The sequence below is a fragment of the Neurospora tetraspora genome (genome assembly GCF_033439725.1).
Source record: "Neurospora tetraspora strain CBS 560.94 chromosome Unknown B0H65scaffold_10, whole genome shotgun sequence".
Classification (NCBI taxonomy): Eukaryota; Fungi; Ascomycota; class Sordariomycetes; order Sordariales; family Sordariaceae; genus Neurospora; species Neurospora tetraspora.
In genome coordinates this window covers 670,179-693,976 of record NW_026944392.1, presented here as the reverse complement: position 1 = coordinate 693,976, position 23,798 = coordinate 670,179, and the positions used below count along the sequence as shown (strand labels likewise).

At 53.1% G+C, this 23,798-nt stretch overlaps 9 protein-coding genes across 9 annotated transcripts; 7 read left to right on the top strand and 2 right to left on the bottom strand.

The window, feature by feature from the left end:
* Positions 1-105: 105 nt before the first annotated feature.
* B0H65DRAFT_512818 (uncharacterized protein) lies at positions 106-3,089 on the bottom strand (the record flags this gene model as incomplete). Its single annotated transcript, XM_062828605.1, has 6 exons — positions 106-682; positions 752-1,467; positions 1,552-1,850; positions 1,922-2,558; positions 2,649-2,672; positions 3,000-3,089. 6 exons carry the CDS (start codon positions 3,087-3,089, stop codon positions 106-108), a joined length of 2,343 nt encoding a protein of 780 aa, XP_062676817.1.
* Positions 3,090-4,006: 917 nt separating this feature from the next.
* B0H65DRAFT_77445 (P-loop containing nucleoside triphosphate hydrolase protein) lies at positions 4,007-8,722 on the top strand. Its single transcript, XM_062831394.1, has 11 exons — positions 4,007-4,285; positions 4,362-4,549; positions 4,626-4,680; positions 4,739-5,767; positions 5,819-5,974; positions 6,021-6,600; positions 6,657-6,832; positions 6,888-7,417; positions 7,480-7,595; positions 7,648-7,841; positions 7,909-8,722. Exons 1-11 carry the CDS (start codon positions 4,121-4,123, stop codon positions 8,623-8,625), a joined length of 3,906 nt encoding a protein of 1,301 aa, XP_062676816.1. The 5' UTR covers positions 4,007-4,120; the 3' UTR covers positions 8,626-8,722.
* A 295-nt stretch (positions 8,723-9,017) lies between these two features.
* Positions 9,018-10,245, top strand: B0H65DRAFT_481262 (rhamnogalacturonan acetylesterase precursor). Its single transcript, XM_062827625.1, has 3 exons — positions 9,018-9,391; positions 9,478-10,136; positions 10,229-10,245. The coding sequence occupies exons 1-2, from the start codon at positions 9,244-9,246 to the stop codon at positions 10,134-10,136; spliced, it is 807 nt and encodes a 268-aa protein (XP_062676815.1). The 5' UTR covers positions 9,018-9,243; the 3' UTR covers positions 10,229-10,245.
* Positions 10,246-11,143: 898 nt separating this feature from the next.
* Positions 11,144-12,298, top strand: B0H65DRAFT_566068 (uncharacterized protein; the record flags this gene model as incomplete). Its single annotated transcript, XM_062830311.1, has 1 exon — positions 11,144-12,298. The coding sequence occupies one exon, from the start codon at positions 11,144-11,146 to the stop codon at positions 12,251-12,253; it is 1,110 nt and encodes a 369-aa protein (XP_062676814.1). The 3' UTR covers positions 12,254-12,298.
* Positions 12,299-13,001: 703 nt separating this feature from the next.
* On the top strand, positions 13,002-14,061 carry B0H65DRAFT_561692 (actin-related protein). The gene is made up of 4 exons (XM_062830182.1): positions 13,002-13,360; positions 13,525-13,763; positions 13,792-13,866; positions 13,933-14,061. Exons 1-4 carry the CDS (start codon positions 13,048-13,050, stop codon positions 14,005-14,007), a joined length of 702 nt encoding a protein of 233 aa, XP_062676813.1. The 5' UTR covers positions 13,002-13,047; the 3' UTR covers positions 14,008-14,061.
* Positions 14,062-14,465: 404 nt separating this feature from the next.
* On the top strand, positions 14,466-14,840 carry B0H65DRAFT_390918 (uncharacterized protein; the record flags this gene model as incomplete). Its single annotated transcript, XM_062823742.1, has 1 exon — positions 14,466-14,840. A coding segment is annotated over one exon (375 nt), but the record flags the coding sequence as incomplete, so codon positions are not given.
* An 855-nt stretch (positions 14,841-15,695) lies between these two features.
* Positions 15,696-16,010, top strand: B0H65DRAFT_436992 (uncharacterized protein; the record flags this gene model as incomplete). The annotated part of the gene is made up of 1 exon (XM_062825277.1): positions 15,696-16,010. One exon carries the CDS (start codon positions 15,696-15,698, stop codon positions 16,008-16,010), a length of 315 nt encoding a protein of 104 aa, XP_062676811.1.
* A 92-nt stretch (positions 16,011-16,102) lies between these two features.
* B0H65DRAFT_481255 (nucleoside phosphorylase domain-containing protein) lies at positions 16,103-17,515 on the bottom strand. Its single transcript, XM_062827624.1, has one exon. It carries the CDS (start codon positions 17,462-17,464, stop codon positions 16,364-16,366), a length of 1,101 nt encoding a protein of 366 aa, XP_062676810.1. The 5' UTR covers positions 17,465-17,515; the 3' UTR covers positions 16,103-16,363.
* Positions 17,516-22,551: 5,036 nt separating this feature from the next.
* Positions 22,552-23,177, top strand: B0H65DRAFT_543257 (uncharacterized protein). The gene has a single exon (XM_062829221.1). The coding sequence runs from the start codon at positions 22,584-22,586 to the stop codon at positions 23,124-23,126; it is 543 nt and encodes a 180-aa protein (XP_062676809.1). The 5' UTR covers positions 22,552-22,583; the 3' UTR covers positions 23,127-23,177.
* Positions 23,178-23,798: the final 621 nt, after the last annotated feature.

Genomic DNA, 23,798 nt, shown 5'->3' with positions numbered 1-23,798 from the left:
AAACCAAGAGCAGAGAGTCCGCCAAGATCAAGAAGGATGGATGAAAATGGAAAGCCGAATTGTATTACAAAGCGCCACACATCTATCGCCGACCAGTTTTCTACCTCAAGGACCCCCGGTCATAGTCGTCCAGATCCTCGGCTCGAATCCCGACAAGTCTTCCTCCACCAAGTTCATGATATGTCTATGGCCGGAGAACCAGTTACCGAGCTGCGCTGTTTGTGTCGCATCTATAAGACCAGCGGGCATATCTGCGTTGAAGACACCAGGTGTGACGGCGGCAGCAGCGTCTGGTGCCGCCATGCCGCCATGTTGGTGTTGTCGCTGCTGATGGGCGGGGTTGGAATTGGAGTTTGCATGCTGTTGCTGCCCCTGCTGCTGATCATGGAGGAGTTGCTGAGGCATAAACCCGAGCTGACTGAGATACATATCGAAATCATGGCCAACCAGCATCATGTCCTGGTCCTGCTGCTGCTGTGCCTTGGTCTCGACGTAGAGGCGTGCGACGTGGCAGAGGACCTGACAGACGCGATTGAACTTGTCGATAGCCTCGGAGATGCTGCAGACGGTGGAGAGAGAGGCGACGAAGTGATCCATGCGGTCGAGGTCCTGCATGTTGGATGTCTCGATGACATGGCAGAACAAGACGATGAAGGGGATGAACGGGGCGTAAAGAATCGTCCTGTGTGTGGTTCTTGTTAGAATTGGGACTCTCCCAAGTATCATTATCACCCGGGCGTGTAACACTTACCAGTGAAGATACCCAACTTTCGTGAAATGGCTCAACCCGGGAATCTGCATGCATTCCAAATGAACCTCGACAGCCCTTCGCGCCGCTTCGATACACTCCGGGTTGAAGGTGCTACTGAACCCGGGAGCGGCCGGAATCGCGCGGTATATCAGACACAGCGATGCCCAGTATGTGGCCTCGTCCGACCGCAGCATCAGCGTCACCGTGAACCCGTCCCTCTTTCCGGAATCAGCAAGCTTGCCCGTCTCGCGCGCATGGCGGATCAGCTCGTCGTTTTCCCTCGCTATTCCCTTGATGGCCTCGACCAGCTGGCGCGCGCTCTCGATGCGCTGCTCGGGCGGTCGGGACAGGGCCGCGATGGAGTACAGTTGCTCGTAGGCTTTCCCCATGACCTCAGCGTGTTCGATCCATAGGTTGAGCATCTCCTTCCAGAAGTCGGCGACGTTGATGGTCCGGCCCATGCGTTTGGGGATGGCGATGTCGTAGTCTTGGATCATGGAGGAGCGCCCGAAGCGGAGGGAGAGGCCCTTGTCTAGCATGTAGGCAAACCAGAAGAGCGCGGACTTGGTGTCGTTGGAGACGTCGTCGTTGGCGGAGGCGCCCGAGGTGGCGTTGACGGGAAGGCGGTGGTAGCCGAGGGTTTGGCAGATCATGACTGCTGATGAGTTGAGTTGCCAGGCGAGGGTGAAGCGGGAGGCTTCGACGGCGTAGGAAGCCTATGCGGAAGGGCTGGGTTAGCAACCCTATGTCATGTCACGGGCGAGGGGAATGGTCTTCAAGTGATAAGTAGGGCGACTTACAGCTAACAACAATGCTTCGATACTCTCCTTTCTTGCCGGCATGAACAGAGGTAATGCCATCAGCGCCGTCTCGAGATTGTCTCGGCAGAGGTTACGGTACTCGAGCAGCTTTTCGGCCTGATGAGATTCGTCCGCCCTCGTGGCCTTCTCCTGGAAGAGGTAGAACAGACCGGCGTTAACGACGATGAAGGTTGCCAAGCTGTAATCTTCGGTAGCGAAGTATACCCTGCGACAGCAGTCGATAAAGTCGTCTACCGCGATGAATGTGCACATCAATGTGAAGGTTTCTGGCAGCTCATCTGGAAAGAGAGTTTGTCGAGTTAGCTTCACATTCTCATCAGGGCCCACCAAGCAAAACGGCATTCCGTACTCTTAATATCCCGAAGAATGCCCACGACTACCGGACTTGGAGGCATAGGCAATTCACGCATGCCGCCCCTCGGCATCGGCTTCGCGTTAGGAAACCTCGAGTCCTGGTTAGTCCGCTTGCGGTTCTGCATGCACACAATCTGCCGGAGGGACGACAGCGCCGACTCCATGCTGGGGCTGAGCGACGTCTGCGTCACGGCGTTTTCGAGGAACTCGCTGGCGAAGACGGTCTGGGCGGCCATGGAGGAGTTGCCCTCGAAGGCCGAGTCCATCTCGTCGTCGTTGCCGTCATCGTCGTCAAGGGGCATCTCACCCCGGTCGGGATCGCCGACTATGTCGCTGATGATGGCCACCGGGGGTTCGCTGGCGGGAGAAGCATTGCTGTTGTTGTTGGCGCCGGCGCCGGCGAGAGAGGACTCGGATGATGGGCTTCGGGATTGTGAGATGACTATTAGCTCACGCAGCATCTTCTCGATGCCGGTGAGCCGGGTGCCGAAGTGGTCGATCTTGCGCTCATATTGCGCGGATATGAGAACTCGCTGTCGTTGTTCTTTGGGCTTTTGGCCTACTCCGGATGAACTGCATGACCGGTTTGCTGTCCTACAATTTGAGCACGGTGACTCTTTATCACAACGGATCTATGTAGTCAAGGGAAGAGAGGGGGCTTGGTTAGCTATCCCAGGACTTGAAATCATTGATGAGAGTACTATGGCCTTGGACCTACCTACCTTACGGAGCCGGCATTGATCGCACTGTAGAATCGGGGTGTGTCAGTGAGACGCAGTTGCACTCATGCATTCAAATGTGGTATTGCTGGGTATGAAATTCCAAAAGGAATGACATGAAAAAGGGGATAAGGTATGCGGAAGTAAGGTGCCCCGAGTTGGAGAGCCCAAAGCGTATGCGGGTGCGGTGCGGGTGCGGATCGGGCACCGCGGGCACCCCATCGGGATCCGCGAGGCCGGACCCGGACCGGAGCGGGCCCCGCTATTCAGACTTTAGGTTTTCGGCGCCCGTGACGGACGGGGGACGGGACTTTGCGGAGCCCAGAAGATGGAAATAGAAAGAACGGGACTTACTGCTCTCTTTAGACCTGCCCCTGGGCTGAGTCCACCTGCGTTTCCCTCGGCCGCATCCCTCTCGCCACTGGCCTCTCTTTCCGTGTCCATGTGGGATGTGTTGTATGGTTTCCTTCCACTTGTGCTGATCCAAAGGACCGGGACGGTTGTGGTAGTTGTCTGTTACGTATCGGTAGTGCAAATTGGAGTTTAGGTAGCCTGGGCTTGCGTCGCCAAAGGATCGATGTTCACATTAATGCAGACCGAAGATATCAAAGCTATGGCCCTGAAGGGTCGGATACGTTGACAACAAGAGACCTGATGCAAATGTTGAAAAATGACAATATCAGCAATGACAAGACACCCGAAGCGATTGCAGACAGATGCCCTACTAGACTGCTGTGGCTCTGAGGGTATACTGCTATGTGGAGCCTCGTAATGTGCTGAAATGACAGGACTGCTGACGGGAGGCTGTGAGAATGCCCGCTGCGCGACTATTGAGTGCTGCCGTCGTCTCAACTTTCGACGTCGGATGGCATTGAGTCGGCATCGCGGCCCGCGGATTCCGTCTCCGTCCGCGGGTATTGCCCCACTTTTCTCCTCCTACACTTCCGTCGTTTCGAGACCCGATGCCAACTGCAACTCGAACCTCAAACAACATCCACTCGCCCGTCGCGGCGCCGTACTTTACAGTCGTTTTCAACGTGTCACTCCGTCTTGGTTTCTAATCTGGGTGACTGGATATGGATTATACGCGGATGTCGCATTTGATGGGCCATCACAGCCGTATTCACCATGTTACAACGGGGTTTGCAAGGTGCCCTGCTTCCGGTTCTGGATTGACATACAATTGGCCGAAGCTACCCTGCGCCTTGGCCTTTCCAGCGTCCTTCTCCTTTGGTTCTCCCCTGTAAATTATTGTGATTCATTGTGTCTTGGCGATCAACACCACTTTGCTGCAAAAATCCACCACCGAATATGTGCCAAGGGACGACAAGTTGACAGCAGATTTGCCATCAATCAGTGGATGATTCCCGACCGAGTATATATCTACCAGGCACAGTCGTGTTCAGGTGTGACATAGCGAACAGACGGGTGTGAGTTTGAAGACAGAGAGCCATACGTCATCGCAGACCAACAAGATGGCCGTGGTCGAAGGTTCACCTTCCAGTACCTCAATCCGCGACGACGGCAGAAAGCAAGGCGATGCTGTCGTACCAATTCCCGAATCTGGCGCGGCTCAAAATGAAGACGGGACCGATTGTGTATCGAACAAATGCGAAGATGGGAGCCTCAAGAGTTACTTTGTGAGTGATGCGTCCAAACAATTCAAGACATGTCTAGTGGCTGCTGACCACCAACTAACACCTTTCAACCTTCCAGAGAATCTTCAGATACACAGATCGTATCGGTTGGTGGACACATGCAGCAGCCCTGACTTGCATGATAGCGTCTGGTGTTCTCCTTCCATTGATGGACCTTGTCTTTGGCAAATTTGTCACTGTCTTCAATAATTTCATAACCGGCAAAGCTACCCCGGCAGAGTTTCGTTCCAGCCTCAACGACTACACGTAAGCTTTTGACCCGCTGATGATTGACTCTCTATGTCATGTTCAACAGATGCTGACACAAGCTTTGGATTTTCAGACTGTACTTTGTGTATCTCTTCATCGCCAAACTTGTCCTCGTATACATCTGGACCGTAAGTCTTCTTCCCGTCTCGGATTTTATCGTGATCAGTCACTCACATACAATCCAAGACCCTCGCATCAACCAACGCCATCAGGATCACACGGTCTCTACGAATCGATTTCCTCAAGCAAGCCATACGCCAGGAAATCGCCTTCTTCGACCTGCCCGAGGCCGGGTCCATCTCAAGTCATGTTACCACCAACGCCAACCTCGTCAACCAGGGCATCTCGGAGAAGCTGGGCCTCGCTATTCAAGCTATTGCAACTTTCTTCGCCGCTTTTGTTGTCGCCTTTGCGGTACAATGGAAGTTGACCCTCATCACCATCTGTATCGTTCCCGTCATTGTCATCGTCACCGGTATCTGCATGGGCATCGACGCAAAGCAGGAAAACGAGATCATGACCATCAACTCTCGAGCATCAAAGCTTGCCGAGGAAGTATTCGCGAGTGTCAAGACTGCTCATGCCTTTTGGGCCTTCCCCAAGCTGTCGGGGAAGTATGCAGCTATTCTTGATGAGGCCAAAGCGGTCGGTGCCAGAAAGAGTCCGAACTACGCCGTCTTGTTCTCCGTGGAATTCTTCTGCGTTTACGCCGGATATGGCCTTGCTTTCTGGCAGGGTATCAGGATGTATAAAGAGGGTGAGGTGTCAGAGCCGGGCCAGATTGTCACTGTCATCTTTGCTGTGTTGCTGGCAGCTCAGGCGCTCACCCAAATTGCTCCACAGTCGGTCGTTATTTCGAAGGCTGCCGCTGCCGCACACCAGTTGTTCCAGGTCATCGACCGTGAGTCAAAGATCGACTCTTTGTCGGAAGAAGGCATCAAGCCAGCCAAATGTCGAGGCGACATCGAACTTCAGGATGCCGTTTTCGCTTACCCTTCAAGACCAAATATTCAAGTGTTGCGGAACTTCAGCCTTGCGATTCCGGCAAACAAGACGACGGCCATTGTTGGGCCAAGCGGATCCGGTAAGAGCACCATCGTTGGTCTGGTTGAGCGTTGGTTCGCTCCCTTGAGCGGCACTGTCACAGTGGATGGTCGGAACATAGAAGAGTACAATCTTCAATGGCTTCGAACCAACGTCCGACTTGTCCAGCAGGTAAGCAGGGTTGACCGTTGTAACTCTTCTCCTAGCTAACATCATTCACAGGAACCAGTTTTGCTTGAAGGCACCGTCTTTCAGAATGTCGTGAATGGGCTGGCCGGAACCCCTATGGCAGATCTGAGTGATGAAGAGAAGCAGCGGCTCGTTGAAGATGCATGCCGTGCGGCGTATGCTCATGAATTCATCGAGAAACTACCAGAGGTATGCCGCATCACCTTTGCTCGCCGATCCTATCTAACTTTGTCAGGGCTACCAAACACAAATTGGCCAGAGAGGCTCCATGTTGTCAGGAGGCCAAAAGCAGAGGCTCGCCATCGCCAGAAGCGTCATTGCGAACCCACGAATTCTCTTGCTTGATGAAGCTACAAGTGCCCTTGATCCAAACGCTGAGCAAATCGTCCAGAAGGCACTCAACAATGTCGCAGTCGGGAGAACCATGATCGTTATCGCCCATAGACTCTCCACCATCCGAAATGCCGACAACATTGTCGTCATGTCCAATGGCCGTCTTATCGAACAGGGCACTCATGATCAACTTGTTGCCCTGGGGGGCACCTACTCCCATCTCGTTCGAGTGCAAGACCTGGGACAAGAACCTGACGATGACGACGAACCTCAAAAGGACATCAAGCCTGAGGTTGGAGGAGCAGTAATAGCTAACACAACGTCGAACGTGGTTGAAGCTGTTCCTGATGTGAATGCTTTGGACGAAGCTGCGGCGAAGAAAGACAATATCAACCTTTTAAGATGTCTGTTTATCATCATGCGAGAGCAAAGAGTACTTTGGCCTGCCTTTTTTTGGCTGGGTATCGGCTGTCTCGCGGGAGGTAAGATCCACGAAGCCACCTTCTTGTCAGATTCACGGACTAACACCAAAACCTAGGGGCTACGTATCCCGCTCTCGCCATCATCTTCTCCCGGATGATGGATGCCTTCGCCCTTGAGGGTGACAAAATGGTCGAACGAGGCAACTTCTTTTCGCTCATGTTCTTTGTCGTAGCCCTTGGCAACCTTGTTGCCTATGCAGTGCTTGGTTGGTTCTGCAACGTTATCGCTCAAGTTTGTCCCCGCTATTCTATCGCCATGTATGACCAAGACTGACAATTTTCTCCAGAAAATGGTCCGCTTCTACCGATACACAATCTTCGACTGCGTCGTCCGGCAGGACATGACCTTCTTCGACAAGCCTGGAAACTCTCCAGGCGCTTTGGTTTCCCATCTATCCAAGGAACCGGAGAGTCTGCACGAGCTTCTGTCCATGAACATGGGCGTCATCGCAGTCGTGGTTGTCAATTTGCTGTCGAGCTGCATCCTTGCCATCGTTATTGGGTGGAAACTTGGGCTCGTCCTTGTCTTTGGGGCTCTGCCGCCTCTTGTCTCCTCTGGGTACCTGAGAATTCGCTTGGAGATCAAGCTGGATGATGATACTTCGGATAGGTTTGCAGACAGCACTGGCATCGCGTCGGAGGCCATCATGGCTATTCGTACCATCTCGTCACTGGCTATGGAACGGCAGATTCTCGATAGGTACGAGAGCAGTTTGCGCTGTATCGCGGCGACGTCTGTCAAGAGTCTCACCTGGACGATGGTTTGGTACGCTCTGAGCCAGTCGATCTCGTTTCTGGCAATGGCATTGGGCTTCTGGTAAATCCTTCCTTCTTTTATTTTTGCCTGAATTCGCTCAAGTCAACTAATGTCATGGTCAGGTACGGCGGCCGGTTGGTATCATTTGGAGAGTACACTGTCACACAGTTCTACACCGTATTCATCGCCATCATCTTCTCCGGCGAAGCAGCGGCAACATTCTTTACTTATACCACAAGTGAGTCTCAAAGATTAATTTTCCTCTCTGCATCCTTCTGATTTTGGCATAGGCATCACCAAAGCACAACACGCCGCAAACTTCATCTTCCGGCTCAGGGACTCAGTTCTTCCCGAAAACAAGGACGACCACCCACCAGATGCCTCAAAACGCAGCAATGGCGCCGTCACGATAGACTGCCAAGCTCTCGAATTTTCCTACCCTCTCCGTCCTAATGCCCGAGTCCTCAAAGGAGTCTCAGTCAACGTACGTACAGCCCACCCAATTCTTCCGCCGAATTCCGTATATTAACGTTAATTGTCAACACATGCAGATCCCACCAGGCCAATTCGTAGCCTTCGTCGGCGCCTCCGGCTGCGGCAAAACCACCATGATCTCTCTCCTCGAGCGCTTCTACGATCCCACCAGCGGCACCATCCTCTTCGACGGCGTCGACTACAAGCACGTCCACCTGGGCCGCTACCGCGCCAACATTGCGCTGGTCCAGCAAGAGCCGGTGCTCTACCAGGGATCGATAAGAGAGAATATCGCGATGGGCGTAATTGACAATGGCGAACCCACAACCGTATCAGACGAGGAAATCCTCGAGGCCTGTCGCCAGGCTAACATCGACTCGTTCATCGCCTCGTTACCCGAGGGGCTCTCTACCCCCTGTGGATCCCAAGGTCTGCAGTTCTCCGGCGGGCAGAGGCAGAGGATTGCTATTGCGCGGGCGCTGGTTAGGAAACCGAGGCTGTTGTTGCTTGATGAAGCGACGAGTGCGTTGGATACGGAGTCGGAGAGGGTGGTGCAGGCGGCGCTTGATGCTGCTGCTAAGGGCGAAGGCACAGGGGATGGAGATGGAGATGAGAGACAGGGGAGAAAACGGACGACGGTTGCTGTGGCTCATCGGCTTTCGACTATAAAGGGGGCGGATAGGATCTTTGTGTTTTCGTATGGAAGGATTGCGGAGGCGGGGACGCATGAGGAGTTGTTGGAGAGGAGGGGGATGTACTATGAGATGTGTTTGGGGCAGTCTTTGGATGGGTGAAGATGCCGTATGTTGTCATTTTCACATGTCTCTATACAGCGAGCGACAAATAATAGAGTTCAGTTTCGGGTTCCGTCAGGATTCTTTTTCTTCGCCCGTCATCAACCCACAATTGCAGGGTACCTCTATGTTTCGGGCCATCTTCGTCCGTGGACTGAAACAATGACGAACTTCGCGTGGTGTTTCCGCATTTGCGTAACATCGACTTTCCCCCTGGTGCTACTGTCCCGTTCGATAATTCTTCCGAACGGATCGATCGCATAATGCCACCAGTGGGGAACCAGTGCTTGTTTCATCCTCCCTTTTTAACCGATTCCCCACATTCTGGGGGAGACGATTCCTTATTCGAGCGCGTGGTACATATTCTTCTCAACCGACCAGAAACGACATTGGGAGGATTTCTTGGTAGGACGCCGTCGATTCACATGTTTGTTCAAGAGTCGCATTTTCCTGGGGTATGGTACCATCCTCGAATTGGCGCCGGAACCACGGAGCCGAAAACTCACCTTCAAATTGTATAAAGAACAATGTGATTACCCTCCAGCCATCCAGATGCTTTCCTTTGCTTGACAAGCATACCGTGACCAACGTCTTGTGCTCAACCCTCCCTCCTCCACCATGCGGTTTTCTTCCACGACATTGATCGCCGGCCTCGCTGCTGTGAGTGTTGATGCGCGGAGCGTGAATCCCATCGAAAAGCGAGCAACGCCTACCGTCTACCTTGCCGGTGACAGCACCACAGCCAAGACTGGGGGGCTTCTCATGGGTACGTTAGTAACTAGTCAATCCCTTTCCCTGTTCCCTCTGTCCAAATACCCAATATATCCTAACAAACCTCCCCTCCTCTGACAGGATGGGGTGAATACCTCCCCCAACTCCTCACCATCCCGGTAGTCAACAAAGCCGTACCCGGCCGCTCCGCCCGCTCCTACACCAACGAAGGCCGCTTCACCGAGCTCGCCAAAGTGGTCACCGCCGGCGACATCGTCGTCATCGAGTTCGGCCACAACGACGGCGGCTCTCCCAACTCCGCCTCCGACAACGGCCGCTCCGACTGTCCCGGCACCGGCTCCGAAGTTTGTGTCTCAGGCAAAACGGGCGAAAAAGTTTACACATTCAATCACTACGTCGAAACCGCCGCGAAATCCATCATCGCCAAGGGTGCCTCTGTCATTTTCTCCAGCCAGACACCTAACAACCTGTGGGAAGGAGGCAGTTATGGCGGGTATGGAGCGCCGGTGAGGTTCGTGGGGTATGCAAGCCTGGCGGCGAAGAATTTGGCCGGGACGGGGAAGGCCAGCTTTGTGGATCATTATCAGGCTGTGGCGAATATGTATTTGAAGCTGGGGAGCACGAAGACGAACAGCTTGTATCCGAGCGATCATACGCATACTAGCCCGGAGGGAGCGGATCTTGTGGCGAAGGCGTTTGCGCAGGCGGTTAAGTTGGCTTGGAATGGGACGACGCCGTTGAAGGGGTATTTGAAGGCGGGGAATCCTACTGTTTTTTAAAGGGGGGAGAGGGGAGGTTGAAGTGTCTGTTGTACACGAGTGGGTACCTACCTACATGACTTGTAGTTAAGATCCATGAGTCTGATGACGTCGTCCTCTTTGAGTTTTTAATTCGTCTACCCGTCGTTACGCAAACGAAGCGGACCGTCCCGAGAGGAAGATGATGTGCAGTAGGAGGTAAAAGGTGCCTGGGTTTTCATCCACTTGGGTGCCTTGCAGTGAAACAACAAAGAGGCCAAGGAAGCACCACGGTTTGGGGGGCGTTGCTTGTGTGACCAGTGGCCTGGGTGTTTGTTCTTTTTCCATGATGTCGGTTGTCCATCCTCTATTTGACAACACCGCGTTGTCCACGAGACACTGTTGTTGCTTCAGGCGAGATTTGGAAAGTGCGATAAACGACCTGGAATGGTACGCGATGTCCTTTCTTTATTCATTTTGTCTTTCCATGCTTCGGGTTAGTACGTTTGTTGGGCCCAGTTTGTGATATCTTATGCTGGTCCCGGTATGATGGTGATACAGGGCAGTGTTGTGTCATCTTTGGGTGTGCAAAACATTGAAGGCGCACAGGCGGTCCATGTCTCAGGGGTTACAAGAATACTCGGTGTTTATATCATCCCATGATGAGGGCCACATCAACGGGCGAAACAGAATTGTTGAGAGCGGTGAGTATTGACGGTTTGTGTGCTGGATCTCGGTCTTGAGTGACATCGCTGTCGACTGAGATGCTCCGCGAAATACCACCTCGGCGGCCACGCAACAAGCAGCCTGGGAAACGACGGGTACTCGGAAACGGCACAACCTCACCTTGAATTCGGAACGATCGTTGGGCTCATCGGTTTCAGGGTCGGTAGTTGAGGGGAGAAAAGCTTGAACAACAGGCTACCATTGAGTAGAGGTATATAACGCTTGAAGACGCCATGGTCGTAAAATTCAACCTCCCATCATCGGCACCTCTGCAGAGTGCAGACTTCCTTACAAGAACAGACTACTCCACCCCAGACACAAAAATGGCCATCTCCTCCTTCTTCTCCATCCTCTTCATCCTCTCCATCCTTCCATCCCTCCTCGCCAGCCCCCTCGTTACCCGCACCGACTATCCCGACGAAGTAGTTGTGTTAGCCGAATGCGACGGCCCGCCCAACGACGACTTGGGAACCAAGGACCGCCTCCACTACTTCAAAGATGACTACGATCGCCGCAAGGGAAGGGGCAGCACCGACACCGTCACCAACATTTACGATCCATTCAATCACGACGGCTTCCAATACCACGTCGCGTGGACAGCCGCAAAGGAGTCTGACCCCATACGGGGCACGTTCCCGGCCGACGGCCGGACGTTCAAAGTCTGGGGACTCTCTGATGGCAGCGCCCCTGACATGCCCGTCTCCGGAACAGCTGATTTTGGCGGGGCAGAGTTCAAGTGCTATCAAGGCGTGAAAGGGACCTGGGGAACATATGATAATTGCACCTGTTGGGCGGCTTTCACTTGTACCCGAGCGGATCGATATATCCGTGCTACAAGCGTGACCTTCGATAACAAGGTCGCACAAGTTGGTCGAGTCAAAGCCAGCTGTAACAATCCCACCTCGGCACCTTACAACGCAAAGGATGTCTTTGCCCAGCTGAAGGATATGGCGAGCCACAGCTGGGATGCCAACAACGGGATCGGCATTGGTGGGAACTGCAAAATGGTGTTTCCCTCTCTCCTTTTTCCGTCATCCAGCAGCCTTCCCGGCTATGACTCCACCACGCCCGAGAAGATAGCCCAGATCTTTGTCGATGCCGTGGGTGCGGAGATCGAGAAGTTGCGGACCACTGATGACACAAACTGTTACATTCCTGGTTCGGAATTCGGAGGCGGGAGTTACTACCATGTTCACCAGGAGGGATTGGTGTATCCGCATGGTGGGAAGTTTGAAATCCAGATGGCGAAACAGAGTGATCCCAAGAGTCTGCAGATTCAGACGAGGGTGGAGTTTAGGATTGACTGCAGTTGCAAGAGTGATAATGGGTTGATTGCGGTTCTCCAGAGCTCGCTGGGCTTAGTTCGATGGGTAAATCCGGCCTTTGGAGTGACCGCTGCTACCTTGGGGTTGTATAACGCTGCTACCTGTTAGATGGGGTTTACCGCTGCTGGAGAGGCGTGGATTCGTAACTGCCTCCCGGTTATTCGCGGCCCTGCGGTTTTCCACATCCGAGAAAGATGAGCTGGAGCGGATTATGGGAGTCAGTCTGTTAGTTTCATATCGTTTCATTCTTGGTTGCGCTTCTAGTCATGGCAAGAGACATCAGATAGACAGTAATGCATTCAAACCTTCTTCGTGTGTTCGAGTGATGCTTAACCTTGATTTACCGGCGAAATTGAGAATGGTATGGGTGCCAAAATTAAGATGTACTCGGTGAGCATCCGGGCCAGGTCCGGAGAAGTGGATCAACACGGGCCGGGTCATCGGGGCGTTCCTGCATTCAGGAAGCTTGGACCATGTGCATTAGGGGTCGCGTCGCGAACTCAAGACTAATTGGCATCTGTTGGCGGGATTGTGCACTGTCAACAACGCCTAGGGAACTCGCCGCGCCGCCTGGTTAGTCTGCTACACGGGAGACGTCTCATTTGTCTGTTAGCCCAAGGCAAACCGGCAAGCGAGCAGCTACCTCTCAGGCCGCCGAGCTAGCAAGAGAAGACAACAACCTGGACATAGCTCTCTCACGAATTCGCGATAGCTAACAATCAATTCCTTGGCGGATATAACTGGACGAGCAGCAGAATCTCCAGCAAAACGCATTCTATTGCTGGATAGGCACGTCCGACAACGGATCATTAGGATCTCGAGTTTCCCGTCAACAGCGCAGACGGCCAGTGGCCACCTAAGCCTTAACCCTTTTTCATGTCCGAATCTAGAGCTAGGTCAAGATGACAGACTTCTTACACAATGCGCCAATAGTGCTCGACAACGGCTCAGGCACCATAAGAGCAGGTTTTGCAGGAGATGATCTACCAAAATGCTACTTCCCCTCATTTGTCGGAAGGCCGAAACACACCAGAGTGCTTGCGGGCGCTCTAGAAGGAGACGTATTCATAGGGCAGAGGGCAGCAACGGAACTGCGAGGGTTGCTGAAGATCCGATACCCACTGGAACATGGCATTGTAACAGATTGGGACGATATGGAGAAGATCTGGGCGTATGTGTACGACGATGGACTGAAGACGTTGAGTGAAGAGGTGAGTTTGTACCAGCATACGGCGACAACTGGCACAGCTAACAAGAACTGCAGCATCCCGTCCTCCTGACCGAACCTCCCCTCAACCCCCGAAGCAACCGCGACACCGCCGCTCAAATCCTTTTTGAGACCTTCAACGTCCCCGCCCTCTATACCTCCATCTAAGCAGTCCTCTCCCTCTACGCCAGCGGCCGAACAACAGGCGTGGTCCTCGACAACGGTGATGGTATCTCCCATGCCGTCCCAATATACCAAGGCTTCACCGTACCTAACAGCATACGGCGAATTGATGTTGCCGGACGAGACATAACAGAGCACATGCAGAACTTGCTACGGAAGAGCGGGTATGTGTTCCATACTTCTGCGGAGAAGGAAGTGGTTAGGTTGATCAAGGAGTCTGTCACATATGTGGCCTATGACCCAAAGAAGGAGGGAGAAAGAATGGGCGGCTGCTAAGATGGATCCGGGTAAAATCGCGGAGTATACCATGCCGGATGGGAAGAAGTTGAAGGTATGCCCAATATTCCCTCTCATCTCCCTCTCGTAGGCATTACTGACAAGTTCTCCCGTGTAACAGCTAGGAGTGGAGCGTTTCCGCGCGCCAGAGATCCTCTTCGATAACCCTAACCCTAACCCTACGGTCTGTTGGTAGAGTCTCGGACTTGGCAAGTGATAGACATGTTGAAGAATAAAGAATTGGTCGTAGAAGGAATAAAAAGAACGGATAGCTTGAGTAGTTGAAGGTGGATAATAGAGGATGGTTACGGGTATATATACGTGTATGGTTGCTGGTAGGAGGTGGTATTCCATCTCTGGATTATCAGTTGGCTATCCCCTATTCTCGCCGGCAATGAGGTTGACGACGAGGAGGAGAGTGCTCCTCCCATGGTGGAACGAATCGTTGAAGTCGATGCGGAGAGCGGCGAGCCGAAACGAGAAAAGCGACCGGTTCACTTGCTCAACACCTATCTCGCCAGTATCACGCTCTTGATCGTTACAGTATCCCTTAGGTCCGCCTGGAGGCAGCTCGCTATTGAAGTCATGGTTGATGGTGACTTTGTCCGTCTTGCTCTCGTCGTCCTGGCACCGGTCCGAATCTTCTTCATCCTATTCTTTGCTCAGGTCATTATCGGCTGCTTGGCTCAGATATTTGGACCTGTTCAACAGCTCTCGGTCAATTCAAAGTTTTACTCGGCCAAACTGCCGCCGAGGCTGCAGACCCCTGCCCTGCCTCACGTTACGGTGCAGTGTCCTGTCTACAAAGAAGGCCTCGCCGGTGTCATTGCTCCCATAGTCAAGTCGATCAAGCACGCCATCTCCACGTACGAGCTCCAGGGTGGTGCGGCAAACATGTTTATCAATGACGATGGTCTTCAACTGATCTCCGAGGAAGACCGCCAGGAACGAATTGAGTTCTATGCAGACCACAGCATCGGTTGGGTTGTCCGCCCTAGACACGGCGAAAACGGCTTCCAACGCCGTGGCAAGTTCAAGAAGGCACCCAACATGAACTTTGCCCTCATGATCTCGTGCAAGGTGGAAGAAAAGCTTAGCCAAATCCAGAGATCCCCGGAATGGTCTGAGTTCTCTACCCGGTCGCCTACTTCTCAGCAAAGCACACGGCTCAAGAATGCAACTACGACGTCTATGACAAGGAGTTGCTCGCCATTATTAAGGCATTGGAAGAGTGGAGGCCAGAGCTCGAGGGCGCCCAGCAACCTTTCGACATCCTCACAGATCACAAGAATTTGCAGACCTTCACAACCAACAAGCAGCTCATCCAGCGCCATATGCGGTGGTCCCAGTTCCTGTCCCGGTTCAACTTCCTGATCAAGTATATGCCGGGCTCCAAGAATCTCCGCCCAGATGCCTTGAGTCACAAGCCAAATGATCGCCCCGACGACGCAGAAGACGACACTCATCGCGAGGAAGAAGGCCCTGCTAGACCCCTCATAGTTCGAGGGGGGTTGCCTCGAGGACCCAGCCGCCAGCTTCTCCCTCTGCTTGCTGGGCATAGACGACCTCGAAAATGAGTCAACCGACGACCTGATCCGCGCGAGCTACGAGACATCCATCTTTTTGCAAGAGCTCGTCTCTTGTTTGATGGACGAGTCGAGACGCCAATGGCCTCCGACCATCAAAGAAAGTCTTCCACCGCGCTTTCTCCGAGTGTCACGCTGTCAACGGCATCGCGAAGTGGCGGGACAAAGTCATCATCGACCCCCACGACAAGGAACTCCAGCTCCAGCTGATCAGTCGCCAGCACAACTCCCCCGGCGCGGGCCACCCTGGCCGCGACGTCACGTATGAGCTCCTGCAACGCGATCAGCACCAGCCTCAATGGATCATACTAACCCCGTTCACCTGTCTCATCCGCAATCCAAAAAGGACTTTCTGGCTCAATACTCCGCCAGGCTCTCCTTAGCGGACACGGGTGCAGACAAAAAATCTCCCATTCCTGCAACTGCCCCTTCCACTGTCACGGTTACACCTGAAGCGCCAGCCCAGCAATCCCAGATTGTCACAGAGACCACGGGCATGGGAGCCACAGGCCTCACCATCACCACAGTCACGGGCATCGCGGGCACATCCACGCGCACCATAACCGGACCGGACGGAACCCTCCTCGTCCCACCTCCCATCCCGCCCGTATGAAGCGTAACTTGCAACCTCGCGTCTACCATTATCCAACTTCCATCTCCCCTTCTTCTTCCTCTCTTCTTCTTCCTCTCTTCTTCTTCCTCTCTTCTTCTTCCTCGTCATCTTCTTGTTCGTCATTTCACCCAGCCAACACGCCATGGAGGAATCGTCCGAGATCACCATCACTGGCCCGAGTCCTGACGCGGCAAGGAACTATTCCGTCGACTCCGAAATCTGGGATTTCTTCACCAACACTTCTGCCAGCCTCGAAGCCTGCGACGCCAAAGCAAGGGAGCTCGTCGGCGGTGGAGAAGTTGTCCCAGTCGACGGAGGAGAGAGAACGACATTGTCTACTTGAACACCGCCTGCTAGTACTTGGGCCACTGCGGTATGGCAGACGGATGCCCATAAAACGGCGCATTATATTGGTTGCCGGCGGTGTTGTTATTCGTTTGATACCCTGCGCCCATATTGAAGTTCATAAACCCGCCTCCCGAGTTGTGAAACTGATCCCGTCCCACATACCACCCATCTCCCCGAGTCCCATTCCTCTCATCGGGAAGAGATGACTCTGTCGACGACCCTCCACCTGCCGGTAGCAGCAACAGAAGCTCCTTTGCGTATGCCGCCGCCGTCGCTGCCGCATAGCCCTGCCACTTCTTATTCTTGTGCGAGTCCGCATAGTCGCAGACTCCCCGGATCACCAGACCCTGGTAGTCGCTCATCACGCCCGCAGCTTCCATCTCAAGACAGATGATGTTGTGCCTCGCGTGGAGTTCGTTCCTCTTAGCGCTCGACCTGACAACTGCATTTGCCGAGCCGATGTTGCCATGGTGGATATGGGGTTGGTCACTCTTCCGCTCGGCTCTTTTGCCCCGACTCTTGCGCAGCTTTGCTCGCGTCGCGTCACAAAGGCCTTGACAGAATCTTCCCCTGTCCGTATGAAGATAGCTGTCCTCAAAGAGATGATCGTATTCGGCCCCAGGATCCTCATAAGCCTGCCTCGATCGCTCATTCAAGCCTCTGCGCAACTCCTCCAGGTACCGCGGGATCTTACTTCCCGCCACCTGCATATGCACGCTTCGCAGATTATTCACCGCAGTGAGCAGAGCAGCGGACGGGTGAAGCGTGTGCTCTTTGACAGTCAATTCTTTCTGGCCCTCCCACGCACCGAACTCATAATGCGTCACACCTCCTCTTCCATGCTGGGGAACGCCGACAACGACATCGCCCAAGACGATCTGCTCCTGCAGATCTGGACCGTAGCAGGGCATCCCGCCTGCGATGCCGACCACCAGAACATGTTTGATGTTGGGAAACGAGCGGCGCATGTTGGCAAGGGCCGTAGCGGCTGGTTCGATACCCATGCGCGGGCACACAACCATCACGACGAAGTGCGAGCCTATACGTCCTACGTGGTAGAGAACGTCGTCGTCGGGAACTTCCATTGTTGTGGGGTCCTCTAGCATTCCCACCGCAGCGGTGAGTTCCAAGGGCAAGGGGGCGATCCAGCCGACTGTGTACCGAGAAGTGTCATGTGAGGGATCCATGTGGGCAATTGTTGACATCGAACGTGATTATCCAAAACGAAGAACAACGCTGTCTCAGCTTGCAAAGATACACCAAGGACCAGAGAAGGTGCTTTTGGTTTTAACGTCTACTCGGGGTGGTAGAGGCAAGATCCAAGGTGGACAGAGGTAGGCTAAGGCCCAGCTCTGGCACCCTTTTCTCCAAGAGTGAGCATTGTGGCTCGGCGTTGTCGGGTTGGTGGCCTCACATACCTCCACCCACCATGATGGGAAATATGGAGGGCATCCAGACCAGACAATCCCCTCTTGGCCAGGTGACCCTTCAAGCCTAAGTGTTTTATCTTCGGTGCGGAGTCGTTCTTTTGAAGCTTCTGATTGGCCGAATTTGCTTAGGACCTCTCCCGAAGTGACGGTGATCCCAGTCTAGGAGAGTGGCGTCTTACTTGCAGTTGTGGGGGCAGGCGTCGCATTCAGCTTTCCCGGAAAGGATATCTTCACATTACCAATGGCACATGCGGTTGGTGGCCGACCCACGCCAGACTGGGAATTTGGGCATTAACAGGTAGTGTCCATTGGGCATCTTGACACCTAGGCTGATCTGGAAGGCCAGGCGTCAACAGCTGATGCCGCAAATGTGCACATTTCGCTAGCACATCCGCCGTCCCACAGCTTTGAGACCACCTTTGGCTGGGGATGAGTCTTCTGAGCTGCAAACCAAAAGTTTGGGGACGCTACACCTTTGAAATTTTGGCTGGCCAACCAGTTGGACAATATTCATCTTTTGGTTCCGTTCTGTCAACCCCTCGCTTTCTCCCTGAACATTGCAAGACGATCAACTCCTTTAATTCCAGACGTTTGATCTTGTAAGCAAGCATTATACACCTCCCGAAGCTCAATCCCTGCGACATGTCTTTCTACAATTCTGGTTCGGGTTTCTCCAACGCCAATACCGGCCCTGGGCCTCAGTATAACAACAACACCGCCGGGCATCAATACAACCACAACTACTATGGACGTAGGTTTCCATTACGGGTGGTGATGGTATGGGCCTGTGCTAACATCCAACAGCTTTTTACTCTGGAACTGATCAAGAACCTGAGCGTCTCAAACGTGAGAAGGAAGGTCAGTACACTGATTCCTCACCACGTCTTCATCATGGCTGACCGGGACGCTATGCAATGTCAGAGAAGGACCAGCAATGCCTGAAGCACTTGCGCCTTACCGATCCTCGCGATGATAAAGTCCGCATCGAACGGACCAAAGGCGGCCTTTTGCAGGACTCGTATCGTTGGGTCCTCAATAACGCTGACTTTCAACAATGGCGTGACGACCCACAGCACCGACTGCTCTGGATCAAGGGCGACCCTGGCAAAGGGAAGACTATGTTGCTGTGCGGCATCATCAATGAGCTGGATCAAGGCGATACTGCCAACGCGCGCCAGTGCAATGTGGCCTACTTCTTCTGCCAAGCTACCGACTCTCGCATCAACAATGCAACCGCCGTACTTCGCGGCCTAATCTATCTACTTATCGACCAGCAGCCATCTATCCTCTCACACGTGCGGAGTGAGTACAACCGTGCAGGCGAAGACCTCTTCAAAGATGCAAATACGTGGGACGCCCTGTCGAGAATCTTCACCAACATCCTACGAGACCTAAGACTCCGAACGACCTATCTAGTCATTGACGCGCTTGACGAGTGCGTTAAAACAGACCTGCCGCAGCTTCTCGACTTCATTGCTCAGCAATCATCATCTGGATCTCGAGTCAAGTGGATAGTCTCAAGCCGTAATTGGCCGCAAATTGAGGAACGGTTGAAGAAAGCCTCAGATAAAGTGAAGGTCTCCCTGGAGCTAAATGCGGAATCCGTCGCAGCGGCTGTTAATGCGTTTATTCTGCAGAAGGTGGATTACCTAAAAGAGCTGAAGGAGTACGACCCAATTACGAAAAAGACCGTTCAGGACTACCTGTGCTCTAACGCGCAAGATACCTTCCTTTGGGTGGCGTTGGTCTGCCAAGCGCTTGAAAAAGTCCAGAAAGGGTTTGCCGTAGAAAAGCTACGCATGTTTCCATCTGGACTGGATGCTCTATATGCGCGGATGAGAGAGGATATGAGCCAGTTCGATGAATCCGATTACTGCAAGCACATTCTTGCTGTTGTCGCAATTGTTCGCCGACCCATCAGCCTTCAAGAACTAGCCTCTCTCGCCGAGTTGCCCAATACCATTTGCAACAATCTTGAATCTCTAAAAGATATTATAGGGCTTTGCGGTTCATTTCTAACTTTACGAGAACAAACCATCTATTTTGTTCATCAATCAGCCAAGGACTTTCTATTGGGCAATGCTTCTGATAAAGCTGGTAACCAAGCTTCTCTGGAGACATTCAAGTGGATTTTTCCTTCTGGGAAAGAAGATGTGAATTATACCATCTTCTCCAGGTCACTTAAAGCCATGTCTACAGTATTGCGACGCGACATGTACGGCTTAAGCGCACCGGGATTTCCGAGCGACAAGGTCCAAGTACCAGATCCGGACCCGCTAGCGACGGTGCGGTACTCGTGCGTCTACTGGGTTGATCACTTGTGTGACTCGGTTTCTGGCACGAACACAAAACGGCCATTGACCCCGGCACCGGCAGGGAATCTAGACGGCACGGTGCCGGCACGAGCACGCCGAGTCTGGGGCAAGCTGTCCGGAGTGGGCAACTGGGTGAAGTCCGGGAAGCCGTCGGTGGGCAACTTCGGGATGTTCTCGCGAAGAGGGGTCAAGTTGCCGCTGGTCGGGGGCCCACCCCATGGGTTTACCGGCAATCCCGAGACGCCTTCCTGGGCTTGGATCTCGCATGATCGTTTACAGGATAACGGGGTTGTTTATACATTCCTCAAGACGAAGTACCTTTACTGGCTGGAAGCTCTAAGTCTACTCCAAGTTATGCCTGCGGGCGTTGTTGCTATTAGAAAGCTCGAGGGCCTGCTAGTAAGTATAAGTCTAACTCTGCACTAGGGACTTGGTCTAACTAAAAATATAGGGAGGTAATGATCAGTCGCAGTTATCAAAGCTTGTTTGGGATGCTTACCGGTTTGCTCTATCTTATAAGTCAATAATAGAGCAAGCTCCACTTCAAGCATACATCTCAGCGCTTGTATTTGCTCCAAGCGGTAGCTTGATAAAGAGAAATTTCAGGGCAGAAGAACCTGAATGGATTCGAACTAATCCGGCTGTAGAATTGGATTGGAATGCATGCCTCCAGACCCTAGAAGGCCATAGCGCCCCCGTTCCCTCAGTGGCATTCTCGCCTGATGGCCAGCGGCTTGCGTCCGGTTCGGTCGACAACACGATCAAGATCTGGGATCCGGCGTCGGGGAGCTGCCTCCAGACCCTAGAAGGCCATAGCCGTTCCGTTGGCTCAGTGGTATTCTCGCCTGATGGCCAGCGGCTTGCGTCCGGTTCGGCAGATAAAACGATCAAGATCTGGGATCCGGCGTCGGGGAGCTGCCTCCAGACCCTAAAAGGCCATAGCGACCTCGTTTTCTCAGTGGCATTCTCGCCTGATGGCCAGCGGCTTGCGTCCGGTTCGGACGACAAAACGATCAAGATCTGGGATCCGGCGTCGGGGAGCTGCCTCCAGACCCTAGAAGGCCATAGCCGTTCCGTTTTCTCAGTGGCATTCTCGCCTGATGGCCAGCGGCTTGCGTCCGGTTCGGACGACAAAACGATCAAGATCTGGGATCCGGCGTCGGGGAGCTGCCTCCAGACCCTAGAAGGCCATAGCCGTTCCGTTGACTCAGTGGCATTCTCGCCTGATGGCCAGCGGCTTGCGTCCGGTTCGGGGGATAACACGATCAAGATCTGGGATCCGGCGTCGGGGAGCTGCCTCCAGACCCTAAAAGGCCATAGCCGTTCCGTTGACTCAGTGGCATTCTCGCCTGATGGCCAGCGGCTTGCGTCCGGTTCGTGGGATAACACGATCAAGATCTGGGATGCGGCGTCGGGGAGCTGCCTCCAGACCCTAAAAGGCCATAGCGGCTACGTTCGCTCAGTGGTATTCTCGCCTGATGGCCAGCGGCTTGCGTCCGGTTCGTGGGATAACACGATCAAGATCTGGGATCCGGCGTCGGGGAGCTGCCTCCAGACCCTAAAAGGCCATAGCCGTTCCGTTGACTCAGTGGCATTCTCGCCTGATGGCCAGCGGCTTGCGTCCGGTTCAAGGGACGACACGATCAAGATCTGGGATGCGGCGTCGGGGAGATGCCTCCAGACCCTAGAAGGCCATAGCGACGCCGTTCTCTCAGTGGCATTCTCGCCTGATGGCCAGCGGCTTGCGTCCGGTTCGGGGGATAACACGATCAAGATCTGGGATCCGGCGTCGGGGAGCTGCCTCCAGACCCTTAATACTAATACTACGATGACCCATATATCATTTGACGATCCTAATCCCTACCTACGTACCAACGTTGGACGTATTAAAATAGTTACAGAAACTACCGAAAGCCAAGTTGTACTAGATAATCCAGAGAGCCATGGCTATGGCTTGGAACAGGATAGTTCTTGGATTACTTGCAACGGCCAGAACGTACTCTGGCTGCCACCGAATTATCGACCGTCTTGTTGTGACTTCCAGGGACGGATGATATCCATCGGCAGCGTATCGGGACTGGTTTGGTTTATTGGTTTCTCGCAAGACATGTAATGTATTCCATGTCTTTCTCAATTCCTTTCTCTCTATTTCATTTTTCTAGCGTGCCACCAGAAGGGTCTGGGAGGATAGGCGAATTTATAGGGATCTTATAAATTCTAGTAACTTCTATTGATGTCAAGATGACGTATTCTATTACGAAGAAGCAAGACTATTCCATCCCATGACTCTCCGTTTGCGGGTGCCTGTGCGGTCCAGATGCCACGGGATTAACTCGTGACTGCCCAGTCATGGCCAAGGTTGGTACAATGGTAGAGGCCTCGATTCTCCTCGATCGGATAAGTGGTCTCGTCCTTGGTGGTGTTTGGGAGAGCCAACACACTTGTAGTATCGTCGCGATAAAGTATATGCCTTACTCGGTATGAGCTCCGATAATCCACCCGCAGCAGGATTATTCGCCGACTACAAGATTTCGTGGAAACAACTCTTCAACAAACTCATCCACTTCTTCTTATCTGAATTGGTCTCTGTAGTAGGCCTTTCGGACGATAAGGAGATTGCCGTCATTGAGGGCAAGGGCTGCATTCTTGGCGAAGTGTCCTCGGTCAAGAGAAATGCTACTTGGGAAGACAGACAAGATGTGGCCATTACTTGGAGGAATGCCCCCAGCTATATTTGCGTGAAGGAAGCATGGGGGTTCTTGCTGGACCCTCCCGACCACGGTAAAATCCGTCCAAAAAGGAGATGTCGTCTGCCTTCTTCAAGGAGCGTCGAGACCTACGATCCTCAGGCCATACAACGATCACTGGGCAGTTATAATGATTGCAGTTTCCCCAGCGGGCGATTCACAAGCTACGACCGGAGATATCAAGTGGTCAGAACTTTTACAGTCGATAACAGTCTTTTCACACAATTTTCGACTTATCTGGGACTGGGATATAGATCCCGACAGGCAGCAAGATAAAAACAACCATGACTACTTTGCAAGCATTCCAGTACCAGAGCATTCAAAGACAGGGTTGGAAGGTTGTCTAAATACGGCGACAAGGATACGGAATGTCAGATCGGTATTACAAAAAGTGAAACAGTATGGAGTTGCAGTGAAGAATCTTCGGGAAGAAACGGCGGTTCTTGAGAGAGCATTGAGGAGCATGAGTAACCTAAAAAAGACTTGCCTAGGTCCCGAGGATTCAGAAAAGGAAGATGCAAAGGAAACAATGGTAAATCAACTTGTTGAGGACAAGGGCCAATGGACGCTTCTATGCTTGGCGGCAGAAAACGGACATAAGACGGTCGTAAAATTGCTTCTCGACACCGGCAAGGTCAACTTGCATAGGGAGGAGCTACGGACGACGCTGTGGCTTGCGGCGCAAAAAGGCTATAAAGCGATCGTTAAGATGCTTCTCAATACTAGTAAGGTTGACGCAAGTGCTAAGGATGAAAATGGACAGACAGCGCTGCATCGAGCGGCGATAACTGGGCATGAGGTAATCGTTCAGCTACTTTTCGACACCGTCGAGGTCAACTTGTATGGTAAGGATCTACAAAAAGTGCTGCATATAGCGGCAGAGAATGGGCATAAGGCGGTTGTTAAGCTACTTCTCGATACTGGCAAGGTTGATGCAGATCCTAAGGG

Bases quoted from the DNA above. Each gene is read 5' to 3' on its own strand.
- B0H65DRAFT_77445 (XM_062831394.1), top strand. From the start codon at position 4,121: ATGGCCGTGGTCGAAGGTTCACCTTCCAGTACCTCAATCCGCGACGAC. The intron at 4,286-4,361 runs GTGAGTGATGCG...TCAACCTTCCAG, and splicing joins GGAGCCTCAAGAGTTACTTT to AGAATCTTCAGATACACAGA. The intron at 7,842-7,908 runs GTACGTACAGCC...CAACACATGCAG, and splicing joins TCAAAGGAGTCTCAGTCAAC to ATCCCACCAGGCCAATTCGT.
- B0H65DRAFT_481262 (XM_062827625.1), top strand. From the start codon at position 9,244: ATGCGGTTTTCTTCCACGACATTGATCGCCGGCCTCGCTGCTGTGAGT. The intron at 9,392-9,477 runs GTACGTTAGTAA...CTCCTCTGACAG, and splicing joins GACTGGGGGGCTTCTCATGG to GATGGGGTGAATACCTCCCC.
- B0H65DRAFT_561692 (XM_062830182.1), top strand. From the start codon at position 13,048: ATGACAGACTTCTTACACAATGCGCCAATAGTGCTCGACAACGGCTCA. The intron at 13,361-13,524 runs GTTTGTACCAGC...CCATCTAAGCAG, and splicing joins GACGTTGAGTGAAGAGGTGA to TCCTCTCCCTCTACGCCAGC. The intron at 13,764-13,791 runs GTGGCCTATGAC...AGAAGGAGGGAG, and splicing joins TCAAGGAGTCTGTCACATAT to AAAGAATGGGCGGCTGCTAA.
- B0H65DRAFT_481255 (XM_062827624.1), bottom strand. From the start codon at position 17,464: ATGCTAGAGGACCCCACAACAATGGAAGTTCCCGACGACGACGTTCTC.
- B0H65DRAFT_543257 (XM_062829221.1), top strand. From the start codon at position 22,584: ATGAGCTCCGATAATCCACCCGCAGCAGGATTATTCGCCGACTACAAG.